The 26,603-nt window shown below is 42.4% G+C and overlaps 1 protein-coding gene across 12 annotated transcripts in view; it reads right to left on the bottom strand.

Annotated features, from left to right (window-relative positions):
- Nucleotides 1-26,603, bottom strand: part of ncor2 (nuclear receptor corepressor 2) — a 202,442-nt gene that overhangs the window by 92,259 nt on the left and 83,580 nt on the right. For all 12 annotated transcript variants that reach the window (XM_029717277.1, XM_029717284.1, XM_029717287.1 and 9 more), the window contains exon 4: nucleotides 14,713-14,890. In XM_029717277.1, coding sequence (XP_029573137.1) covers nucleotides 14,713-14,890 — 178 coding nt within the window. The remainder of the gene's footprint in view (nucleotides 1-14,712; nucleotides 14,891-26,603) is intronic.

Raw genomic sequence — 26,603 nt, 5'->3', positions numbered from 1 at the left:
GTGGTGAATAGAAGCAAGTCCCCGCAGCAATGTTACAACATCTAGTGGAAAGCCTTCCCAGAAGAGTGGAGGCTGTTATAGCAGCAAAGGGGGGACCAACTCCATACTAATGCCCATGATTTTGGAATGAGATGGTCGACAAGCAGGTGTCCACATAATTTTGGTGTATATAGGCCTTTGCGAATGCATAAGCTCATATGCTTATGGGTGTTTTGAATGAATCACCTTCGAAAGCATTGTCCATTTCGTTATGTTTGGCTTTGAAACAACATCCACAAGGACCATATTTTAGACCCAGTTTCAACCTGTTGTTGAACCTCTATTCAAATTGATCAATCACAGTGAGGTGAGTTTTAAAAGCACAGTACTGTTTTGTGTTTGTTGTGATTTTGGATTTCATTTGCATGCAGAATGGTTAGAGGGACAATAGAGCCCTGAGTGCCAGGCCATTAGCAACCTGACAGTCGTTAGCGATTGTGTACTGAACGCATGTTTAGGGTGCTGTGGTGGATGAATCAGAATTAGTTGGGTAACATAGATGATTAAGATCTTTTATTAGTATAATATGCTTATGTGAGATACTTGTCATTAGAAAGTGTCCTTTGGACTCTGGTATGTTTCAGTTGCACGTTTCCCTTAGCTGGGGCTCAGACACTTGGGGCCCAGAGAGGGGAGAGGTCAGACTTGTCTTTTATATGTGAATGTGTCTTTACCTATTCTTAAACCATGTCAAGGGATGTCATGATTAATGGGGAACCAATGACTTGTCTCCAATGTCTGTGAGCAAGTCACTCCCTCCTTTTCTTTATTGTGGGGAGGTTTATGGCAGTGTCTGGGAACATTGTATGTCCTCTCTTAGATCTGGCACTTATCCTGTGATAGTATATGGCATAGAGGTTCACTCCCCCCAGTGAGCCTGTCCAGGAGTGGGGTCAAGAGGGGGTTTGCTTGAGATGGGAGTATCTAGAGTTGACAATTGATATATGCCATTGGATGAAATGGTGTTTTTGTTCTATGAGGTACCAGGGACAAGATTAGAACCTCGTCATTAGGGATCAAACTGAACGATAATTTATAGCGAATGCTATCTGGCTGTAAATACTCCTCTCTAAAGTAAACAGTCTCTTTGTGAACTGTTCCTAACCATCTGTGGTTTGTCATGTCAAAAGGGGGTGGATATTTGGGTATAAAATATCTCAGTAGCCATTGTGTTGGAACCTTCCTGGTTCATTCGAGAGAGTGCATTATTGAAGGTCAAGTGCTTTTGCAAAAGTATCTTAAGTATTAAAGATGTAGTTAACTCGGACTGGTGTGTTTGTAACTCTCCTCATTTGGTAATGCAGAAATTAGCCCCCACAGTGCATAAGAGGAAATTACGTCACTCAATGGTCACGTGGAATTTGACTGCGGTCATGACTCATGACTGCCAGTGTGGTGGTATTACGATCACCCCAACAGCCCTAGTTTCCACAACAGCATAAATATCACTGTCAGACTGACAAGTCAGGCCAGAGCATTGTTAGAGCAGTGTTGGCAGTGTGTGCCACGCATGGACATTTGGTTAAGTCATAGCTCAAGAGATGCGAAGAATGACCTTCCAGCCCTCAGTAGCCTCCCCCTCCAACCACACAGACCGCACACACACCTCATTCCTATTCTGTCCTCCCAGGACCGATCAATAAGCAGAGGCTTAGACAGAAGATGGCCTTCACTCCATATCTCACTGAGGAGAGAAAACAAGGCTGTCATTGTGTTTGGTGGTGGTCTGTCATGCTGCCGTGGAACTAAGCCTGTGGATCAGCCTCTAGTCTACTCCATTACATATCAACACACAGCAGAGGGTATCTATGGTTGAGCACTGCTTACTATACAAAGCGTTGAGTAAGTCTGATACCACAGTAGCAAGATAAGTGTACACTGAGTGTACAAAACATTGTCTCTTTCATGAAAGAGTGACTAGGTGAATCCAGGCGAAAGCTACGATCCCTTATTGAAGTCATCTGTTAAATCCACTTCAGTCAGTGCAGATGAAGGGGAGGAGACAGGTTAAAGAATGATTTTTAAGCCTTGAGACATTATGTATGTGTGCCATTCAGAGGGTGAATGGCAAGACAAAATACTTAAGTGCCTTTGAACGTGGTATGGTAGTAGGTGCCAGGCGCACCGGTTTGAGTGTCAAGAACTGCAACGCTGCTGAGTTTTTTCATTCTCAACAGTTTCCTGTGTGTATCAAGAATGGTCCACCACCCAAAGGACATCCAGTCAACCTGACAACTGTGGGAAGCAAGGGAGTCAACGTGGGCCAGCATCCCTGTGGAACGTTTCCGACACCTTATACTGTAGAGTCCATGCGCAGACGAATTGAGGCTGTTCCTGAGGGCAAAGTGGGGTGCAACTCAATATTAGGAAGGTGTTCCTAAAGTTTTGTATACTCAGTGTATGTACAGGACTCCAAACTGGAATTTTATATTCACAAATCTTATTTTCTGGTGCTCAAAATTTTGTTGTGCTTTTATCGTTTTTAAGTTGGAAGCACCCGTGCTACCAAGGAAACATTTTAAATTTGGAGCACGAGTGTATGTAAGAACTCGCTTCAATACATCTGTACAGCACAGTTTTTCAGTTTTTACTTTTCTACTACAGTGAGAACAGTGATTGTACTATACATTTGCTGAATGTATAACTGGCCTGAGGCAATATAGGTACTTGTATCACTTTGTCCTTGTTCAATCAAAACTAATTTCACAGGCAAATTAATTCACTGAGATTACTACCTCTTACACATTCCTGATACTGATGTTGAGCGTGTTATTGTAAAGCTAGAAGGTGTTAGTGTTCAGAGTGCTTTAGAAGGGGCCTCGTGGCTGAGTATGCAGTACATTGGTCCTCGTGAGATAACGTTACACAACGACAGGCCTATTGAGAGGTAGTTATTTCCCTGCTAGACAGGCTGCTTGTATTATATAGTCTAGTCTGCTCCCCCTTTTCATGTCCCTCTGTCTCTTCCTCCTCCGTTTCCCCCTTCCCTTTATCTGTGCCGCTCTCTGTATTTGCCATTTTTCAATTTTCATTTCCCATCCCTCTTCTATGTCTCTCCTGTTTTACTAATTCTTTCCATACAGTGATTGCATTTGTCAGAACTTACAGTCAGGTCCAGAATTATTGGCACCCTTGATAAAGATGCACAAAAAAGACTGGATAAAATAAATGCAAATACTGAGCTATATTGTCGGTGGGAAAAAAGAAACTGGGAAATGTAATTATTTTATTCTAATACAATTGCTCAGAAAATGTATTTTGTTTAACAAGTAATATATAAAAATATATATAAAAAGATGGTCAAAATTATTGGCGGCCCTCTTTTCAATAACTTTTCAAATCCAATCTTATTAGCAGTAGTATCTAACATTTCACAACAATATACACAAATCTAAAGTAAAAGAATGGAATTAAGAAATACATAAATATCAGGACGAGCAATGTCAGAGTGACTGACTAAAATACAGTAGAATAGAATATAGTATATACATATGAAATGAGTAAAACAGTACAGTATGTACACATTATTAAAGTGACCAGTGATGCCATGTCATACATACATACATACATACATACATACATACATACATACATACATACATACATACATACATACATACATACATACATACATACATACATACATACATACATACATAGGGCAGCAGCCTCTAAGGTGCAGGGTTGAGTAACCGGGAGGTAGCCGGCTAGTGACAGTGACTAAGTTCAGTGCAGGATACTGGGTGGAGGCCGGCTAGTGATGGCTATTTAACAGTCTGATGGCCTTGAGATAGAAGCCATTTTCAGTATCTCTGTCCCAACTTTGATGCACCTGTACTGACCTTGACTTCTGGACGGTAGCGGGGTAAACAGTCCGTGGCTTGGGTGGTTGATGTCCTTGATGATCTTTTAGGCCTTCCTGTGACATTGGGTGCCGTAGGTGTCCTGGAGGGCAGGCAGTGTGGCCCCAGTGATGCGTTGGGCACACCGCACCACCCTCTGGAGAGTGCAGTTTCCATATCAGGCAGTAATACAGCCAGACAGAATGCTCCCAATTGTGCATCTGTAAAAGTTTGTGAGGGTCTTAGGGCCCAAGCCAAATTTCTTCAGCCTCCTGAGGTTGAAGAGGCACTGTTGCACTTTCTTCACCACGCTGTTTGTGTGGGTGGACCAATTCAGATTGTCAGTGATGTGTACGCAGAGGAGCAGGGAACTTTTCACCTTCTCCACTGCGGTCCCGTCGATGTGGATAGGGGCGTGCTCTCTCTGCTGTCTTCTGAAGTCCACGATCAGCTCCTTTTGTTTTGTTGACGTTGAGGTTATTTTCCTGGCACCACTCTGCCAGGGCCCTCACCTCCTCCCTGTAGGCTGTCTCGTCATTGTTGGTAATCAGGCCTACTACTGCGACGTCTGCAAACTTAATGATTGAATTGGAGGTCTGCGTTGCCATCGAGTCATAGGTGAACAGGGAGTACATGAGGGGGCTGAGCACACACCCTTGTGGGGCCCCTGTGTTGAGGATCAGCGAAGTGGAGGTGTTGTTTCCTACCTTCACCACCTGGGGGCGGCCCGTCAGGAAGTCCAGGACCCAGTTGCACAGGGCGGGGTTCAGACCCAGGACCCAAACCTTAATGATGAGCTTTGAGGGTACTATGGTGTTGAAGACTGAGCTATAATCAAAGAACAGCATTCTTACATAGGTATTCCTCTTGACCAGATGGGATAGGGCAGTGTGCAGTGTGATGGCGATTGCACTCTCTGTGGATATATTGAGGCGGTATGCAAATTGAAGTGGGTCTAGGGTGTCAGGTAAGGTAGAGGTGATATGATCCTTGATTAGCCTCTCAAAGCACTTCATGATGACAGAAGTGAGTGCTAAAGGGCAATAGTCATTGAGTTCAGTTACCTTTGCATTCATGAGTACAGGAACAATGGTGGACATCTTGACGCAAGTGGGGACAGCAGACTGGGATAGGGAGAGAATGAACATGTCCGTAAACACTCCAGCTCGCTGGTCTGCACATGCTCTGAGGACGTGGCTAAGGATGCTGTCTGGCCCGGCAACCTTGCGAGGGTTAACACGCTTAAATGTCTTACTCACGTCAGCTTCTGCGAATGAGAGCCCACAGTCCTTGGGAGCAGGACGCGTCGGTGGCACTGTGTTATCCTCAAAGCGGGCAAAGGTGTTTAGCTTGTCCGGAAGCAAGATGTCAGTGTCCACGACGTGGATGGTTTTACCTTTGTAATCCGTGATTTCCTGTAGACCCTGCCACGTCACATGTCTGAGCGGTTGAATTGCGACTCCACTTTGTCTCTGTAGTGACGTTTTTCCTGTTTGATTGCCTTATGGAGGGAATAACTACACTGTTTGCATTCAACCATATTCCCACTCACCTTGCTATGGTTAAATGCGGTGGTTCACGCTTTCAGTTTTGCGCAAATGCTGCCATCTATACAAGGTTTATGGTTTAAGTAGGTTTTAATAGTCACAGCGGGAACAACTTCACCCATACACTTCCTGATGAACTCAGTCACTGTGTCTGTGTATAGGTCTATGTTATTCTCAGAGGCTAACCGGAACACATCCCAGTCCAAGTGATCAAAAAAATCTGATTGGTCAGACCAGCTTGGAATAGACCTTAGCACAGGTACTTCCTGTTTGAGTTTCTGCCTATAGGAAGGGAGGCGCAAAATTGAGACCTGATCTGATTTGCCGAAGGGAGGACAGGGGAGGGCCTTACAGGCATTCCGGAAGGGAGAGTAGGAGTGATCGAGTGTTTTAGTAGCACGAATACTACAGTCAATGTGTTGATAGAACTTCGGCAGCATTTTCCTCAAATTTGCTTTCTTAAAATCCCCAGCTACAATAAATGTGGCCTCAGGATGTGGCTTCCAGTTTGCACAAAGTCCTGTGTAGCTCCTTAATACGTCACCTTGCGAGGATACCGGCACTGAGCAATTTCCTCAAATGTTTTATGAGATTGGAGAACACATTGTGAGGGATCTTAGACCATTCCTCCATACAGAATCCTTCCAGAACCTCAATATCCTTCGTCTGCACTTACGGACTGCCATCTTCAATTCAAACCACAGGTTTTCAATGGATTTTAAGTCCAAAGACTGATGGTTATTGAATTTTTTTTACATTTTGTGGTCAATTAACCATTTCTTTGTGGATTTTGATATGTGCTTGTGGTAATTGTCTTGCTGTAAGAACCACTCGTGGCCAGGTTCAGCCTCCTGGCAGAGGCAACCAGGTTTTTGGCTAAAGAGCTTTATTTTCATGTCATCCAACCACAGCACCAGCTCCAATCCAAGTGGCAATGCTGTACAGCAAACTCCATGAGCCTCATTTATCAATAATGCGTAGGCACACATCTGTGCGTAAACCATGCGTGGGATCATTTCCACACAAGGTGTGAGATTTATCAATAGGAACGTTTGCTTGAGAGTGTGCATGAACTTACGTATAGCCATGACCATGTGTACACACAGTATCACGTGGTGGAATAAGGGAACTGCTTGTCAAGCCTGGAATTGGGAAAATATGTGTTGAAAATGTGTGATATTGTGACAGTAAAAACAATCATTTTTCAATTTCATTGTACTACAATTGTGAATTCATGCAACATATCTTGACAGGCGATATCATATAATTTAACCACATCAGTGCATTTGTTACGATAATTAATATAGCATACAATGATATGTTTAATTAGAGGCATGTGTGAAAATAAAACCATTGTTGAAAAAGTATAAAAGACTGAGATAATGGGAAATCGAATAAGAGATGGCTGATCTTGTTCTGTTGGAAGAGTTGGCACAGCTGCATTTCGCAGAGAGCGGCATTCTTTGCAGAAAGTACAGATAGTTTTTTTGGGAACGATATCTGATGAGCCAATCTTATAGGAATTTTGCGAGGATTTCATACCTACTTTAAAAAAGCAAATACGTGTCATTCCAGTGCACATCCAAGTGCTATAATCCCTCAGGTTTGGCAACAAGCACATTTCAGCAGGAGCTTGCCAATCAGCATCTCACAGCCCTCGATGAGACAATGTTTTGGATGCAATCATCAGCCAAACGAACTGTAACATACCATTTCCATACACCATCGCACAACATGCTTAAGTCAAGAGGGGATTCTTTGCCATCAATGGAATCCCAAATACGAACGAAGCAATAAACGGCACCCACAAAGCCCCATCCCAAAACAAGTTCAACTATGTGAACAAAAAAGGCTTCCACTCTGAATGTGAAGGTGACAGTTTATGTGATGCCCAAAAGACGCTGTTGAATGTGGTGGCAGGGTGGCCAGGTGGAACGCACAACTCGTTCATTCTGCAGAACAGCAATGTTGGCCTACACGCCTACAGGAGGGAGCTGTTGAGGACAGATGGCTTATTGGTGAGTGTTGTTTACTCATTTGAAGTATATTTACCATTGCTAAAGCAACTTCAACTGTCCTAATGGTCCTTTCTTTGTGGCTGTGTTTTTATTTTTACTGGTCAAAGCACAACTGAGTGAGCCAAATAAAACCTTCTGGTTGTATTCAATCTGACAATAGCACCTCTATTTCAGCATCGGAATAGTATATTTTCATAGCTTTTTTTTGGTTGCGCAATTGTATTTCATGGTAAGGCGTTGTATATTACCCACATATGGGGTAACCATATATGGCTAATCAGGGGACGTTCAAAATGTAAATAGCCAAGGTCGTGCACAAGCACTGAGGCTGAGAACTGGTATTTAAATGATTCTACCCGTCTCCTACCCGTGTGTGTACGACACATAAATCACACTTCAATGCATACAAACATTCTACATTTCGCTCATCAGTAGTATTCTAAAATAGTTTCTACGCAATATTGATCAAATAGAGCTCTTTGGCCATGCGTACCAGCGCTGGGTTTGGCGTCGAAATAAGGATACATAAGCAGAAAAGAACCACAAAAAATACAGTGGTGGATCTCTGATGTTATGGGGCTATTTTGCTTCCACTGGTCCTGGGGCTCTTGTTGAGGACAACAGCATTCAGGTCAATCCCCCTCATCATCCTTCTCCCAGTCCAAGGATCACATTGTGATGGCGGTGTCTAATAATACCCTGGCTGCCCTAGGGGAAGATGCTGCCACTCAGCAGGATCTCAAGCAGAAAAAAACACACTGCTGTCCCCACAAGCATGCCATAGCAGAGAAAGGTGATATTCACCACTGAGAAACAGCCACTCTTTTGCCCCTTATTCAAAAATGGACAAAATTATGAGCCATCTGGAAAAGATTAAGAAAATGGGCAAAAATACTTATGCTAACATTTGACCTGTAGTAGATAAACAGGACGTAGCTAGTTAAACAGAGACAGCAAGTGTGGGTGTAGCACCCTTGTTCCCTGAGTGCTATGTAAATGACGAACAACTCCCACTGACGCCAGATGGTAGCGTGTGAGTGGGAACAATCATTCCTTCCAGGTGCCAGAACTTGCTGATGAGTAAAGAAACGGTACTAGTAGTGTGTCATCGTCTGTGTTGATGACAGGTGAGAGGAGAATGGAGCAGAACAACCTTCCCCTGAGGCTCTGACCTAGAAAAAGACCCTGTAGAAAGTAACACACATTGACTGCACCAGCCCCGATCACGGGACACATTCTCAGCGCTAGCCAACATTCCACACATCTGCGATTGCCACTTTACATGCCACAGCACCAGTGCAGTTAAAGCAGAGCACAGTTGATGACTGATGGTGGAATAGGGTAGGACCTCTACAAGTGAAATGCAATCTGCCTCACTCCTGACTGAACTCATCCCTTGATGAAGAGGACATATTCACTAGCTGCTGTGTATACCACCACCAGGGGCCTTTGTAGCTTAGTTGGTAGAGCATGGTGCTTGTAACACCTGGGTAGTGGATTTGATTCCCGGGACTACCCATACGTAAATTGTATGCACGCATGACTAAGTCGCTTTGGATGAAAGTGTCTGCTAAATGGCATATACTGCATTCAGAAAGTAATCACACCCTTTTACTTTTTACACATTTTGTTACAGTACAGCCTTATTCAAAAATGTATTAAATTGTCCCCCCCATCATCAATATTCACACCATGACCCATAATGAGAAAGCAAAACAGGTTTTCAGATTTTTTTTGCTAATTTATGAACATTTTCAAACGGAAATATGACATTTACATAAGTATTCAGACCCTTCACTGTTGAAGCACCTTTGGCAGAGATTACAGCCTCGAGTCTTTTTGGGTATGATGCCACAAGCTTGGCACAGCTGTATTTGGGGAGTTTCTCACATTCTTCTCTGCAGATCCTCTCAAGTTCTGTCAGGTTGGATGGGGAGTGTCGCTGAACAGCTATTTTCAGGTCTCTCCAGACATGTTAAATCGGGTTCAAGTCCGGGCTCTGGCTGGGCTCTCAAGGACATTGAGACTTTTACTGAAGCCCCTCCTGCATTGTCTTGGCTGTGTGCTTAGGGTCGTTGTCAAGTTGGAAGGTGAACCATAACCCTAGTCTGAGGTTCTGAACACTCTGTAGCAGGTTTTCATTAAGGATCTCTCTGAACTTTGCTCTGTTCATCTTTCCCTCGATCCTGACGAGTCTCCCAGTCCCTGCCGCTGAAAAACATCCCCATAATATGATGCTGCCACCACCCTGCTTCAACGTAGGAATGGTGCCAGGTTTCCTCCAGACGTGATGCTTGGCATTCAGGTCAAAGAGTTCAATCTTGGATTCATTAGACCAGAGAATCTTGTTCCTCATGGTCTGAGTCCTTTAGGTGCCTTTTGGCAAACTCCAAGAGGGCTGTCATGTGCCTTCTACTGAGGAGTGGCTTCCGTCTGGCCACTCTACCATAAAGGCCTGATTGGTGGGTTGCTGAAGAGATGGTTGTCCTTCTGAAAGGTTCTCCCATTGCCACAGAGAAACTCTTGAGCTATGTCAGAGTGACCATCAGGTTCTTGGTCATCTCCTGCCAAGGCGCTTCTCCCCCAATTTCTCTGTTTGGCCGGGCAGCCAGCTCTAGGAAGAGTCTTGGTGGTTCCAAACTTTTCCATTTAAGAATGACGTTGGCCACTGTGTTCTTGGGGACCTTCAATAATGCAGAAATGTGTTGGTACCCCTCCCCAGATCTGTGCCTCGACACAATCCTGTCTTGGAGCTCTACGGACAATTCCATCGACCTCATGGCTTGGTTTTTGATCTGACATGCACTGTCAACTGTGGGACCGTATAGACAAGGATGATCAATGGAAACTGGATGCACCTGAGCTCAATATCAAGTCTCATAGTAAACGGTCGGAATACTGACAATTGAAGTCGGAAGTTTACAAACACTTAGGTTGGAATCATTAAAACTCGTTTTTCAACCACTCCACAAATTTCTTGTTTGCAAACTATAGTTTTGGCAAGTTGGTTAGGACATCTACGTTGTGCAAAACAAGTAATTTGTCCAACAATTGTTTACAGACAGATTATTTCACTTATAATTCACTGTAACACAATTCCAGTGGGTCAGAAGTATACATACACCAAGAAGACTGTCTTTAAACAGCTTGGAAAATTCCAGAAAATAATGCCATGGCTTTAGAAGCTTCTGATAGGCTAATTGGCATCATTTGAGTCAATTGGAGGTGTACCTGTGGATGTATTTCAAGGCCTACCTTCAAACTCAGTCCCTCTTTGCTTGACATCATGGGAAAATCAAAATAAATCAGCCAAGACATCAGAAAAAATATTGTAGACCTCCACAAGTCTTATTCATCCTTGGGATCAATTTCCAAATGCCTGAAGGTACCACGTTCATCTGTACAAATAATAGTACGCAAGTATAAACACCACGGGACCACGCAGCCGTCATACCGCTCAGGAAGGAGACGTGTTCTGTCTCCTAGAGATTAACGTACTTTGGTGTGAAAATTGTAAATCAATCCCTGAACAACAGCAAAGGACCTTGTGAAGATGCTGGAGGAAACCGGTACAAAAGTATCTATATCCACAGTAAAACGAGCCCTATATCGACATAACCTGAAAGGCCGCTCAGCAAGGAAGAAACCACTGCTCCAAAACCGCCATAAAAAAGCCAAGCTACGGTTTGCAACTGCACATGGGGACAAAGATCGTACTTTTTGGAGAAATGTCCTCTGGTCTGATGAAACAAAAATAGAACTGTTTGGCCATAATGACCATCATTATGTTTGGAGGAAAAAGGGGGAGGCTTGCAAGCCGAAGAACAACATCCCAACCGTGAAGCACATCATGTTGTGGGGGTGCTTTGCTGCAGGAGGGATTGGTGCACTTCACAAAATAGATGGCATTATGAGGAAAGAAAATTATGTGGATATTTGAAGCAACATCTCAAGACATCAGTCAGGAAGTTAAAGCTTGGGTCTTCCAAGTGGACAATGACCCCAAGCATACTTCCAAAGTTGTAGCAAAATGGCTTTAGGACAACAAAGTCAAGGTATTGGTGTGGCCATCACAAAGCCCTGACCTCAATCCTATAGAACATTTGTGGGCAGAACTGAAAAAGTGTGTGCAAGCAAGGAGGCCTACAAACCTGACTCAGTTACACCAGCTCTGTCAGGAGGAATGGGCCAAAATTCACCCAACTTATTGTGGGAAGCTTATGGAAGGCTACCCGAAACGTTTCACCCAAGTTAAACAATTTAAAGGCAATGCTACCAAATACTAATTGAGTGTATGTAAACTTCTGACCCACTGGGAATGTGATGAAAGAAATGAAAGCTGAAATAAATCCTTCTCTCTACTATTATTCTGACATTTCACATTCTTAAAATAAAAGTGGTGATCCTAACTGACAAAAGACAGGGAACATTTAAAATGATTAAATGTCAGGAATTGTGAAAAACTGAGTTTAAATGTATTTGGCTAAGGTGTTTGTAAACTTCCGACTTCAACTGTATGTTTTCATGTCTTTATTGAACACACTGTGTAAACATTCACAGTGCAGGGTGGGAAAAGTATGTGAACCCTTGGATTTAATAACTGGTTGATCCTGCTTTGGCAGCAATAACCTCGACCAAACGTTTTCTGTAGTTGCGGATCAGACCTGCACAGCGGTCAGGAGGAATTTTGGACCATTCCTCTTTACAAAACTTTATCAGTTCCACAATATTCTTGGGATGTCTGGTGTGAACCACTCTCTTGAGGTCCTGCCACAGCATCTCAATCGGGTTGAGGTCAGGACTGACTGGCCACTCTAGAAGGCGTATTTTCTTATGACTTCAACTGTATAATTGTTGGTGTGCTATTAGTTTAAGAAGACTGTGTTTGTCTACTGTTGTGACCTTGATGAAGATCAAATTTTATGTCCAATTCATGCAGAAATCCAGGTATTTCCAAAGGGTTCACATACTTTTTCTTGCCACTGTATATTGGCAACTACGTAAAAATAGCTTACATAAAGCCAACAATTAAAAATATTGCAGCCTGCAGGTAGAAAATATGCTGATAAAAAAAATATCCTATAAATCACATTGGCTACACATGGCCTGTTTGCAACGAACTTGAAACATTATATCAACTATTAACTTGAGTACCGGCAGCTCAAATGTTCTACTACTTGAGCTCCTGTTCCTCTAATAGAATATAAGATCAAAAGTATTGTGGAGCTCCTGTACCTAAATATAAACAGTACCAACACCCAAAATGAGTACCGGAAACTATTTCATTCAAAGTCAAACACTAATATGAAGTAATCAGGTAGGCCTATTGTATGACATTTGCATTGGATCAGAGCATGACATTTTTCCCTTTCACGCTGAGTGGGTATCGAAAGGGAGACAGCTGGAAAGATTTTTCAAATACATTGAAGAACTATTGTAATTCTCAATGAACGTGAAAACAGATTTTGTCTCCTTGCTGTTTGAGGTGAAGAAAACATTACTTTGAGAAGCTCCACAGGTCATTAGTGGTGGTGCATTAAGCCAATCAGAAATACTCACAGATCCCCAAATGGGCGCATTTATATGCCTACGTCTGCGCGCAGGCCAGGTAGCATATAGGACTACTTCTATGCATGCGTGTCCTTACTCAACATTGATAGGAGCGCTCCAAACAAAAGAATGACTAAGTTGACAAAACTCGTAAATGGAATGAAATAAACAAAAACCTGTTTCTCACAAGTGTAGCATAAGTTGTGCACTCTGCAAACAACGTGTCCACTCGGACAATGAGAAGACGAGAACAATAATATTGAATGCATTAAAATAAATTACCGTAAACAAAGTAACAAACATTGTATATTATAAACTATAGGAATTAACAGTAAATGTACTACTGATGATATATGTAATGGGGAATTGATATACACTAACAATCAAATGCAAACAATTCACACAATGAAGTTATGAAACAATGAAGTTATGAAACAATGAATGTGCACAAATTGGCGGGAGAGAGCGCATTCTGGTGAGGGAAGTGCATTGTGCATCTGGGCGCAGGGTCAATCCAATGTCTGCATTGGTCATGCAGCCTTTACGTTGATATGGCCTCAGCAGAAGTCAGGGCATTCATACTTCTTGCAGTGCAGAGCTGTTGTAAAGCAATTGTGATCTGATTCAGGAAACTAGGCATATGTCGCAAGTCACGACTTCACAGGAGAGCTGTTTGAACGTAAAAAACATTTTTTTTATCAAATTGCGTTTTTTTGTGATTTTTTGGGGGAGAAATGCATTCTCAAGCATGTGAACTTTCATGTCCCTTAATATCAAACTTGTATGCCATCTGTAAATACAAATAAAATTGGTAAATTACGAGCCTAGTTGGTTTAGCCACAAAAAACATGAGCAACCTTCCCACTAGCCATGATTGGCTGAGATAATGAGTGGGCTGGACATGCCGAGAGATGAGTATGGATTGGTCTACCACATAGCACGCATCTGGCTTTTGGAGCTGGTCAGTATGTCTAAGTAATCGTGTCAAACGCGGCTTTTCAAAAAATGTATCGTGTAGTAAAACTGCATAAACCTAATGTCATCAGATGACCTGGCCTCCACAAACACCTGACCTCAACCCAAATGAGATGGTTTGGGATGAGTTGGACAGCAGAATGAAGGAAAAGCAGCCAACAAGTGCGCAGCATATGTGGGAACCTCTTCAAGACTGTTGGAAAAGCATTCCAGGTGAAGCTGGTTGAGAGAATGACAAAAGTGTGCAAAGCTGTCATCAAGGCAAAGGGTGGCTACTTCGAAGGATCTCAAATATAAAATATATTTTGATTGGTTTAACAATTTCTTGGTTACTACATTTTTCCATGTGTTATTTCATAGTTTTGATGTCTTCACTATTATTCTACAATGTAGAAAATAGTAATAATAAAGAAAAACCCTTGAATGAGTAGGTGTCCAAACCTTTGACTGGTACTGTATATATATATTTGTTACTGCTCGACTAAAACAATCTTGGTCGACCAACCGCCTAACGACCAAACAATTGACCAGTCAACTAATTGGGGTCAGCCCTACTTTGAACCAAACAAACATCAAAGCAGGAGTCATTTCAGTCCGTAATCCAACAGTGACCTTTGACATGCCAGCATTACCCAGCTGTTGGATTTCAGAAATCAAACAAAAAATTAAAAATGAAAGTCCTTCAAGAGATTTCATCGACTTTGGCCTTTGAGATCCTTCTGTCAAGTAATCAATACTGACCTTTGACATGTCCTCAGCCCCTCCCAGAGGAAGTTGTGGGCGGTGGGCTGAGTGCCTCATGAGAGACTCCGCCCCAAGGTCCAGGCGGGGACGCTTTATCTCAGCATACTCCACCTCTGATTGGTTGTTGGGCTCAGGTAAGTAGATGTGCTCATAGCGGATGTGTTGCTCCTGACCTCTGTCAGGAGAAAGCACAGGGAGAGAAGACAAGTTAACATCTATATCAATTAACTGATGGTATAGGTCATTTCCATGTAAAATGACCCATGAGCACCAACATGTGAAGTTCATAAGAGCATGTCAAATTGGGTGTCAAATGAAAGCGAAGATTCTATATTTTGGAAAAATTAAGGCATAAATGCATTATTCAATTATTTTCCATTCTAAATATTAGGAATACACAAAGGCTTTGATTTCTTGTCAAATAGATTGAAAATGGGTCTAGCAGAAAAAGTCTTAACTGGACCATTTTATCTCCAACTCTTCATTCAAAGACTCAATCATGGACACACTTAGTAACAGTTATGGCAGCTTCACATGATGTATTGTTGTCTCTACCTTCTTGCCCTTTGTGCTGTTGTCTGTGCCCAAAAATGTTTGTCCCATGTTTTGTGCAGCTACCATGTTGTGCTGCTACAGTGTTGTTGTCATGTGTTGCTGCCATGTTGTTGTCGTCTTAGGTCTCTCTTTACGTAGTGTCTCTCTTGTCGTAATGTGTCTTTTGTCTTATATTTGTATTTCATTTTTTTTATCCAGACTCCATCCCTGCAGGAGGCCTTTTGCCTTTTGGTAGGGCGTCATTGAAATAAGAATTTGTTCTTAACTGACTTGCCTAGTTAAATAAAGTTTAAATACAAAAAATATAATCAAGGCAAAGGGTGGCTGCTTTGAAGAATCTCAAATATAAAATATATTTTGATTTGTTAAACACTTTTTTGGTTACTACATATTTACATATGTGTTATTTCATAGTTTTGATGGATAATTTGTTCTGCCTTCTGTACGTTTAAGAAACATTGCCTTGAACCTTGAAATTCCGTTAACAAAAACCAACATTCCTTTAAGATATTTTCTAATTTCTCTCCCTCGTGATGGAGGATAATGAAAGTTCACAGAACTAACAAGTAAAAGGTAGACCTATCCATTAGTTAGAGTTTTTACTGATATCAATTCTGATATGAATTATTAAGTGATTAAAACTCAAAATTATGTTACAAAATCGGTAATTGAATTGGCTACAATGGGAAATCATATTAGTCACCAACCACAGTTGGGCCACATGCTATTGTCCTCCCTTCCACTGGCATACTGTTATTTTCAGCTGATAAGTTGCCTTGATAAGTTCCTTTCCTGAGGATGGCTCACCTCTCACAGTTCTGGGTGACTTTAACCTCCCCACGTCTACCTTCGACTCATTCCTCTCTGCCTCCTTCTTTCCACTCCTCTCCTCTTTTGACCTCACCCTCTCACCTTCCCCCCCTACTCACAAGGCAGGCAATACGCTTGACCTCATCTTTACTAGATGCTGTTCTTCCACTAATCTCATTGCAACTCCTCTCCAAGTCTCCGACCACTACCTTGTATCCTTTTCCCTCTCGCTCTCATCAAAAACTTCTCACTCTGCCCCTACTCGGATGGTATTGCGCCGTCCCAACCTTCGCTCTCTCTCTCCCGCTACTCTCTCCTCTTCCATCCTATCATCTCTTCCCTCTGCTCAAACCTTCTCCAACCTATCTCCTGATTCTGCCTCCTCAACCCTCCTCTCCTCCCTCTCTGCATCCTTTGATTTTCTCTGTCCCCTATCCTCCAGGCCGGCTCGGTCCTCCCCTCCTGCTCCGTGGCTCGACGACTCACTGCGAGCTCACAGAACAGGGCTCCGGGCAGCCGAGCGGAAATGGAGGAAAACTCGCCTCCCTGCGGACCTGGTATCCTTTCACTCCTTCCTCTCTACATTTTCCTCTTCTGTCTCTGCTGCTAAAGCCACTTTCTACCACTCTAAATTCCAAGCATCTGCCTCTAACCCTAGGAAGCTTTTTGCTACCTTCTCCTCCCTCCTGAATCCTCCTCCCCCTCCCCCCCCTCCTCCCTCACTGCGGATCACTTCGTCAACCATTTTGAAAAGAAGGTTGACGACATCCGATCCTCGTTTGCTAAGTCAAGCGACACCGCTGGTCCTGCTCACACTGCCCTACCCTGTGCTTTGACCTCTTTCTCCCCTCTCTCTTCAGATGAAATCTCGCGTCTTGTGACGGCCGGCCGCCCAACAACCTGCCCACTTGACCCTATCCCCTCCTCTCTTCTCCAGACCATTTCCGGAGACCTTCTCCCCTACCTCACCTCGCTCATCAACTCATCCTTGACCGCTGGCTACGTCCCTTCCGTCTTCAAGAGAGCGAGAGTTGCACCCCTTCTGAAAAAACCTACACTCGATCCCTCCGATGTCAACAACTACAGACCAGTATCCCTTCTTTCTTTTCTCTCCAAAACTCTTGAACGTGCCGTCCTTGGCCAGCTCTCCTGCTATCTCTCTCAGAACGACCTTCTTGATCCTAAATCAGTCAGGTTTCAAGACTGGGCATTCAACTGAGACTGCTCTTCTCTGTGTCACGGAGGCTCTCCGCACTGCTAAAGCTAACTCTCTCTCCTCTGCTCTCATCCTTCTAGACCTATCTGCTGCCTTTGATACTGTGAACCATCAGATCCTCCTCTCCACCCTCTCCGAGCTGGGCATCTCCGGCGCGGCCCACGCTTGGATTGCGTCCTACCTGACAGGTCGCTCCTACCAGGTGGCGTGGAGAGAATCCGTCTCCGCACCACGTGCTCTCACCACTGGTGTCCCCCAGGGCTCTGTTCTAGGCCCTCTCCTATTCTCGCTGTACACCAAGTCACTTGGCTCTGTCATATCCTCACACGGTCTCTCCTATCATTGCTATGCAGACGACACACAATTAATCTTCTCCTTTCCCCCTTCTGACAACCAGGTGGCGAATCGCATCTCTGCATGTCTGGCAGACATATCAGTGTGGATGACGGATCACCACCTCAAGCTGAACCTCGGCAAGACGGAGCTGCTCTTCCTCCCGGGGAAGGACTGCCCGTTCCATGATCTCGCCATCACGGTTGACAACTCCCTTGTGTCCTCCTCCCAGAGTGCTAAGAACCTTGGCGTGATCCTGGACAACACCCTGTCGTTCTCCACTAACATCAAGGCGGTGACCCGATCCTGTAGGTTCATGCTCTACAACATTCGCAGAGTACGACCCTGCCTCACACAGGAAGCGGCGCAGGTCCTAATCCAGGCACTTGTCATCTCCCGTCTGGATTACTGCAACTCGCTATTGGCTGGGCTCCCTGCCTGTGCCATCAAACCCCTACAACTCATCCAGAACGCCGCAGCCCGTCTGGTGTTCAACCTTCCCAAGTTCTCTCACGTCACCCCGCTCCTCCGCTCTCTCCACTGGCTTCCAGTTGAAGCTCGCATCCGCTACAAGACCATGGTGCTTGCCTACGGAGCTGTGAGGGGAACGGCACCTCCGTACCTTCAGGCTCTGATCAGGCCCTACACCCAAACAAGGGCACTGCGTTCATCCACCTCTGGCCTGCTCGCCTCCCTACCTCTGAGGAAGCACAGTTCCCGCTCAGCCCAATCAAAACTGTTCGCTGCTCTGGCACCCCAATGGTGGAACAAGCTCCCTCACGATGCCAGGACAGCGGAGTCAACCACCACCTTCCGGAGACACCTGAAACCCCACCTCTTTAAGGAATACCTGGGATAGGATAAAGTAATCCTTCTACCCCCCCCCCCCCTTTAAAAGATTAGATGCACTATTGTAAAGTGGTTGTTCTACTGGATATTATAGGTGAATGCACCAATTTGTAAGTCGCTCTGGATAAGAGCGTCTGCTAAATGACTTAAATGTAAATGTAAGTTCTCAGTTCTCTTTCTCTCTTCTGGTGGTCAAAGCAGAGTGTGAAAAGTATGGACAACCCCTCCCTCTCTCTCTTCTCTCCAATTAATGTCACCTCTTCTGGCTCTTACTCACACCCTCCCTTTCCATTTACTGTAACCAGCATCCTCAACCACTGAGCACTGACTGACACTGGATGTTGAAAAGTAGTTTACATTTCATCAATCTGCCCTGGCCTTGATTTCAACATCCACAGACATCGTTTATTGGTCCGGACCAGCCTTGATTTCAGCATCCACAGACATCTGGACCGGCAATTATTTGGCCCAAACAGAGGTCCATGATTGGTTCAGATCTAGTCTGGTCCGGACCAAATCTGAACCAATCATAGATATCTATGTTTCACAAGTTTGGACAGTACAGTAGAGCACAGTAGACCACAGAAAAGTAAAGTATAGTACAGTAAAGAAAAGTAGAGTATAGTTCAGTACAGTCCTGTACAGTAGAGTAAAATAGAGTGTAGTAGTGTTCAGTGCATTACACAGTAGAGCACACTAGAGTTGAGTACACTAATGTACTGTACTATACTCTACTGTGTTGTACTGTACTCTACTGAACTCTACTCTGTCCTGAACTGTACCCTGTCCTGAACTGTACCCTGTCCTGAACTGTACTCTGTGTTGTACTGTACTCTACTGTGTTGTACTGTACTCTACTGTGTTGTACTGTACTCTACTGTACTGAACTATACTCTACTGTACTGAACTATACTCTACTGTCCTGTACTCTAATGTGTTGTACTGCATTGTACTGTACTCTAATGTACTGTACTCTACTGTACTATACGTACTCTACTGTGTTGTACTGCACTGTACTGTACTCTACTGAGTTATACTTTGATGTCCAAACTTGTGAAACATATACGTCTATGATTTGTTCAGATTTGGTCTGGTCCAGACCAACAAAATGTGGTCTTGTTTGGTGGCAGAGCTCATTAAAATAACAGCCAGTGTGTAGAATAATACCCAAATATGCAAAGGAGAATATTGCATTTCTACCTATTTGTACCTATTTAGGAAACATCGCCATGAACAGAATGACATTCATATCCATTATTATGCATTTCGCAATTGTGTTAATGACTGTAAATCCACTTCACTTTAATAACCAAAACAGATTTTTTCAAACTCAAGGTGTCATGTCATAGCTGACACACCATTCTTTTTGCAGACATCTTTGAAATCTTAATTTGGAGCAGATATGTAACAGAGTTTAAGGAAAACGTGGTCACAAAAACACAGGGATATTTTACCAAAATTCTGTTACCAAACTTCACATCTGCACAGTTCCTCTTTCAGAGGAAGGTCCTAAAAATTGTCAAAGACTCCAGCCACCCTAGTCATAGACTGTTCTCTCTACTACCACACGGTAAGCAGTACCGGAGTGCCAAGTCTAGGTCCAAAAGGCTCCTTAACAGCTTCTACCCCCAATCCATAAGACTGCTGAACAGTTAATCAAATGGCTAGCCAGACTATTTTTGTATTTTACGCTGCTCCTACTCGCTGTTTATTTTCTATGCATAGTTACTTTACCCCTACCTACATATTACCTCAACTACCCTGTACCACCGCACATTGACTCAGTACCGGTATCCCCTATACACAGCCTCGTTATTGTTATTTTATTGCGTAACTTTTTTTTTTAACTTTAGTTTATTTAGTAAAAAAATGTGAAACTCTTATTATTCTTAAAACTGCATTGCTGGTTAATGGCTTGTAAGTAAGTATTTCACAGTAACCGGTCTATACCGGTTGTATTCGGCGTATGTGACAAATAACATTTGATTTGAAATGTGTTTTTGTAAAAGTTTCAGTGTAAATTGTTAAAAGTAGTCCTTAGGCTTGGGCGATATACCGTATACCGGGGTATTTGGAAAAAAGCCACTGGATGGTTTTTAAATAATGTGAATCCCGTTTAAAGAAATTGTTTTAAGTTTTTTTTATACATTTTAATATTTGTAGCTACTTAAGTAAATACCTGCAGTCAACTTGTGAAACAATTTAGGAGATAAAGAATATTGCGTTCTTCATTTAATCTGTCGCATTATCATGAAGCTTACAATAGTCCCCAGTCACGTGGTGTTTGTTCACAAGCACACAATGACGAGAGACCGGAGCCTTGTGAGTCACTCACGGTTGTGCAGTAGGCGCCAGGTGATCTAATTACTGTATGGAATTCACAACAAAATGTTTGCAAGCTAGATATCTTATAACTATTAAGTTAACTGTCTAAAATGTGCTAAATGCTCTGCAGTTGTACATTCTGTTTGCCAATTTAGTAGCTAGTTAGCTATCTAGCTAAGTGATTAGCTTCTTCCAAAATCAAGCATTCGCTTGGTAACAGCAGAGAAACTAGAGCCTTGCTGGCTAATATTTGTTTTGTGCATACAGCAAACTGTGTAGCATTACTTGTATAGTTTAGGTCAAAAACTGTACAAAATGTTCACAATGAGCTCGTTAGCATTTAGTTAGCATTCTCTATAGGATTTTACATGTACTTGTTAGCATTGCTAACCTTCGGATTACAGAGTATGAGTGGGGTTTGAAAACAGCGCTCTTTGTGCTTAGTGCCGGTATTACCGAATATCCTGGTATGGCACAAGGTCGGTATGAAGGCATGACAATCTGGATCCCGCCCAAGACGAGTCTTTGTATATAGAGTCATATGGTTTCTAAAAATCAGGCAAATCCAGCTCATAAAGCATAGCTAGTAGCTACCGAATGTCATTTTCAGTGACTGTGGACATTTACAAGGGAACGAGAGAAACTGTGCAAATTAACAATGTTGTGATGCATGCTTTTCTGAATGAAGAGCAGCATGTGTACGGGGAGAAGAGGGGAGAAGAGCGGAGGAGAAAAAAATGCTAGTAGGAAGCACAGAGGGAAGAAATTGCAGCTGAAGCGATAACTCATCCAGAGCTCTGACTCCTTGCAGAAAGCCGTTAAGATATCTGATGGCACACATTTAGTAGTGAATTGCATATAAGTGTAATTTCTTCACCTCATGTGCTCTGCACAAAAGAGACTCGCCGATAGATATAGAACACTTATATAGAACCACTTTCTCCCGTTGTGCTATTTACAAAAACACGTGACTGGCTCAAATGTTCTGGGGAATTACGATAAGCATAATGTAAAAATCTGACAGGTGAAATTAAGAACGCAATCTGCTTTATGACCTAACGTATTGCACAAGGTGACAACAGTTATTAACTTACAAAGTAGCTAGAAATATTTTGGGGGGTTGAAAAACTTCAAATAAATAGTTGACAGTATTGACGGTATTGAAAAACCATGCCGTGGCTTTTTCCAAATACCCCGGTATACGGTATCCCACCCAAGGCTATTCGCTAGACAACCATTTTCGAGGATTGCCATTGGTTTTCAAGCAGATTTAAGTGAAAACTAACTCGGCCACTCAGTAATATTCACTGTCTTCTTGGTACTCCAGTGTAGAGTTGGCCTTATGTTTTAGGTTATTGTCCAGCTGAAAGGTAAATTAATCTCCCAGTGTCTGGTGAAAAGCAGACAAGGTTTTCCTATAGGATTTTGTCTGTGCTTAGCTCCATTCCGTTTCTTTTTTTATCCTGAAAAACTCCCCAGTCCTTAATGATTACAAGCATACCCATAATATGATGCAGCCACCACTATGCTTAAAAATATGGAGAGTGGTACTCAGTAATATGATGTAATGGATTTGCCCCAAACATAACACTTTGTATTCAAGACAGAGAGAATTGCTTTGTGACATTTTTTGCAGTATTACTTTAGTGCCTTATTGCAAACAGGATGCACATTTTGGAATATTTTTTTATTCTGTATAGGCTTCCTTCTTTTCACTCTGTCATTTAGGTTAGTATTGTGGAGTAACTACAATGTTGATCCATCCTCAGTTTTTTCCCATCACAGCCATTAAACTCTGTAACTGTTTTAAAGTTACCATTGGCCTCGTGGTTCCTCTATGGTAACTGAGTTAGGACGGACTAGGGTTGCAAAGGGTCGGAAACCTTCCGGTAAATTTCAGGACATTTTCTGAAAAGTTTGCATGGGAAGTATGCCTGGGAATTTGGAGATGTTTGGTTAAATTAATTTTAAAAAGTTAGCTTATAACAGTCAACCTTTTTTTGTGGGATACACATAAGGCAATTCTTGGTCTTGTGGCATATTTTGGTTAACTTCTTTGGGCTAGGGGGCAGTATTTTCACATCCGGATAAAAAACGTACCCGATTTAATCTGGTTACTACTCCTGCCCAGTAACTAGAATATGCATATAATTATTGGCTTTGGATAGAAAACACCCTAAAGTTTCTAAAACTGTTTGAATGGTGTCTGTGAGTATAACAGAACTCCTATGGCAGGCCAAAACCTGAGAAGATTTCATGCAGGAAGTGGCCTGTCTGACAAGGTGTTGTTGTTCTTGCTTCTGTTTATTGAAGAGTCAGGATCTTAGCTGTAACGTGACACTTCCTACGGCTCCAATAGGCTCTCAGAGCCCAGGAAAAACCTGAACGATGACGAGGCAGCCTCAGGCTGAAACACAATCGCCTTTGCCAAGTGGTCTATCAGAGGACAATGGAATTAGGCGCGTGCCCGATTTGACCCCGTGCTGTATTTTCTTTCGGCTGTTTACCTAATTGCAGATTCCCGGTCGGAATATTATCGCTTTTTTACGAGAAAAATGGCATAAAAATGGATTTTAAACAGCGGTTGACATGCTTCGAAGTACGGTAATGAAATATTTAGAAATCTTTTGTCACGAAATGCGCCGTGCGCATGACCGTTATTTACCATTGGGATAGTGTCTAGAACGCACGAACAAAACGTCGCTGTTGGAGCATAACTATGGATTATTTTGGACCAAACCTACATTTGTTATTGAAGTAGAAGTCCTGGGAGTGCATTCTGACGAACAACAGGAAAGGTAATCAAACTTTTCTAATAGTAAATGTGATTTTGGTGAAGGCTAAACTTGGTGGGTGTCTAAATAGCTATCCCTGTGATGCCGGGCTATCTACTTAGAATATTGCAAAATGTGCTTTCACCGAAAAGCTATTTTAAAATCGGACATATCGAGTGCATAGAGGAGTAATGTATCTATAATTCTTAAAATAATTGTTATGCTTTTTGTGAACATTTATCGTGAGTAATTTAGTCAATTGTTAGTACATTCGCAGGAAGTTTGCGGGGGGTATGCTAGTTCTGAACGTCACATGCTAATGTAAAAAGCTGGTTTTTGATATAAATATGAACTTGATTGAACAAAACATGCATGTATTGTATAACATAATGTCCTAGGTGTGTCATCTGATGAAGATCATCAAAGGTTAGTGCTGCATTTAGCTGTCTTCTGGGTTTTTGTGACATTATATGCTAGCTTGAAAAATGGGTGTCTGATTATTTCTGGCTGGGTACTCTGCTGACATAATCTAATGTTTTGCTTTCGTTGTAAAGCCTTTTTGAAATCGGACAGTGTGGTTAGATTAACGAGAGTCTTGTCTTTAAATAGCTGTAAAATAGTCATATAGTCAAACCCTGGGTGATTGGCTAAAAACTTGAAAGTCATAATGACCTTAAATATTACTTGTGTCTGCTGTACAGTCTGACATGATAAGCTAATGGTATGTCTAAGCAAAGCCCATGACTCAGAGCGAGCATAGTTTTTCAGTAGACTGGAATACTGAGGCAGATCAAACAGACCCACAAAATGTAGAAGATACATAGTTCAGTAAAAGACCTTCAGACTCAGACAAATACACTACAATAAAACAAAGCATAATGCCTAGTTGCTCTTCAATTTGTTGAGCTTTGCATTGTCAAGTGGTCAGTACTCACTAGGCCACACAAATGCCCAAAACCATGTGTGGCGTCTAGTCTGACCTCCCCTGGAAACATCCCTGTACTGTACCACACAATCAGAAAAGAGCTGGGTGGCCTGGAATGCTAACAATTACATGACCAAAGTCATGGGTAGAGGGGAGGAGGGGGGAGCTGGGCTGTAATATGATAGGTCATGATCTGCTTTATGTGTGGTTTTAAACTCAAACATGCTATTCATCAAACTCAGGGAATTCAAACAATAAGTATAAACTTTATAAACAAGGGTCTGGAAAAGACGTCTGTTTGCGTCAATGTTTTGTGAAATGAAAAGCTTTGAATAATCACTTAACTACTTACATCAGTAAAGGTTAATGACTGGTAAATGTTGCTCTGTTCCATATGAGGCCATGACTTTCTAAATGCCTGCCTTCGAGGCATTGTTAGGTAGGCCTAGATGCTGAAATGTCATCTCTTTCATACTAACACATTTTTCCACCAACTTTATTTTGCCTTTTCCTTATCTAAAAGGTATTACCGGTATTAAAGCAGAAACTTTTATTTCCACCTAACGACCTAGTAATAATTTCTGTAAACCTCTGCCTACGACTTTGTATGAAACATAGCTGTAATGCCGAGGCAGCATTGGCACACACTATGTTCTTAAACTCTTGATGGATGCTAGGCAGCACCATTTAACCATTCTCCTGCCAGTTCTAAACTCTGCGAGGCATGTCACTTCTCCCATATCTTCCCATAGGCCACCACTAAGCATGAACTGTTATCTTAACCACAACTGAATGGATTCATAAATAATTACTGTGGGAATAAATATATCTGAATGACGAAAATATTGGAATAAAGTAGGCTAATGCAACTGAAGGCATGAATGAAATTGTTTCTTACTTAAACTCCCCAAGTCATCTAATCATTGTAATACATTTTAAGGAATAGCTTATCCCCGTGTGGTCAACTAGATTATCATTTCTGCAAAGTTTTGATTGGGACGCTTTGAGTTAAGCGCGGGTACATGTCTTGATAAATTAAAAGTCATATTTTTGGTTTTCAATGAATCTCCGTTTTGATATTGGTTAGACTAGAATTAGGCTGGAGAAATGTTAGCTAAATGGAGGAGAGCGCTGCTCATGACCATAGTGTCTAGATGTCTCCTTTATTAGAACAGTTAGCCAGCATGTTATTTAGTTTAACAAGTGTTTTATTTTTGCTCTTCACTCACAGTTGCTTAGTAGCCTAGGACTACTCCCGAAAAGCCTGGGACTTCACTGACTTGTCACAATCAATGTGATTTTGTTTCACAGAATCTCAATCTGTATAGGCTATTTGGTTAATTGGTTTGTGGCTGGGCAAATAAGTGGACGCGGTATAGCTCATCTATTTGTTTTCTCGTTTCTATCACTGATCATGATTTTGAAAATAGGATTGCTATTATTTTCGATCGGTATCATGATGAAGATGCTCTCAATGTAAGACCCTACACCTGCTCCCTAACAAAGTGGAGTAAGGGTAGGAAAGAGATTAAACTTGGATCAAAAAAGCATGGGCTTGGGCTCGGTTTCAAAATATAACTTGATAATGTCGTGTTGAAAAATATTATTTGCATTTATTCTGTTATATTCATACCCACAAATATACAGTCCTGGCCCAAAAATTTGGGAAGGACACAAATATTAATTTTCAAAGTCTGCTGCCTCAGTTTGTATGATAGCAATTTACATATACTCCAGAATGTTATGAAGAGTGATCAGATGAATTGCAATTAATTGCAAAGTCCCTCTTTGCCATGCAAATGCACTGAATCCCCCAAAAACTGTTTCACTGCATTTCAGCCCTGCCACAAAAGGACCAACTGACGACATGTCAGTGATTCTCTCGTTAACACAGGTGTGAGTGTTGACGAGGACAAGGCTGGAGATCACTGTCATGCTTATTGAGTTTGAATAACAGACTGGAAGCTTCAAAAGGAGGGTGGTGGTTGGAATCATTGTTCTTCCTCTGTAAACCACGGTTACCTGCAAGGAAACAAGTGCTGTCATAATTGCTTTGCACAAAAAGGACTTCACAAGCAAGGATATTGCTGCCAGTAAGATT

This window comes from Salmo trutta, chromosome 27 (assembly GCF_901001165.1).
Source record: "Salmo trutta chromosome 27, fSalTru1.1, whole genome shotgun sequence".
Lineage (NCBI taxonomy): Eukaryota > Metazoa > Chordata > Actinopteri > Salmoniformes > Salmonidae > Salmo > Salmo trutta.
Note: the sequence above shows the minus strand (reverse complement) of the source record. Positions and strands in the feature narration are given on the sequence as shown.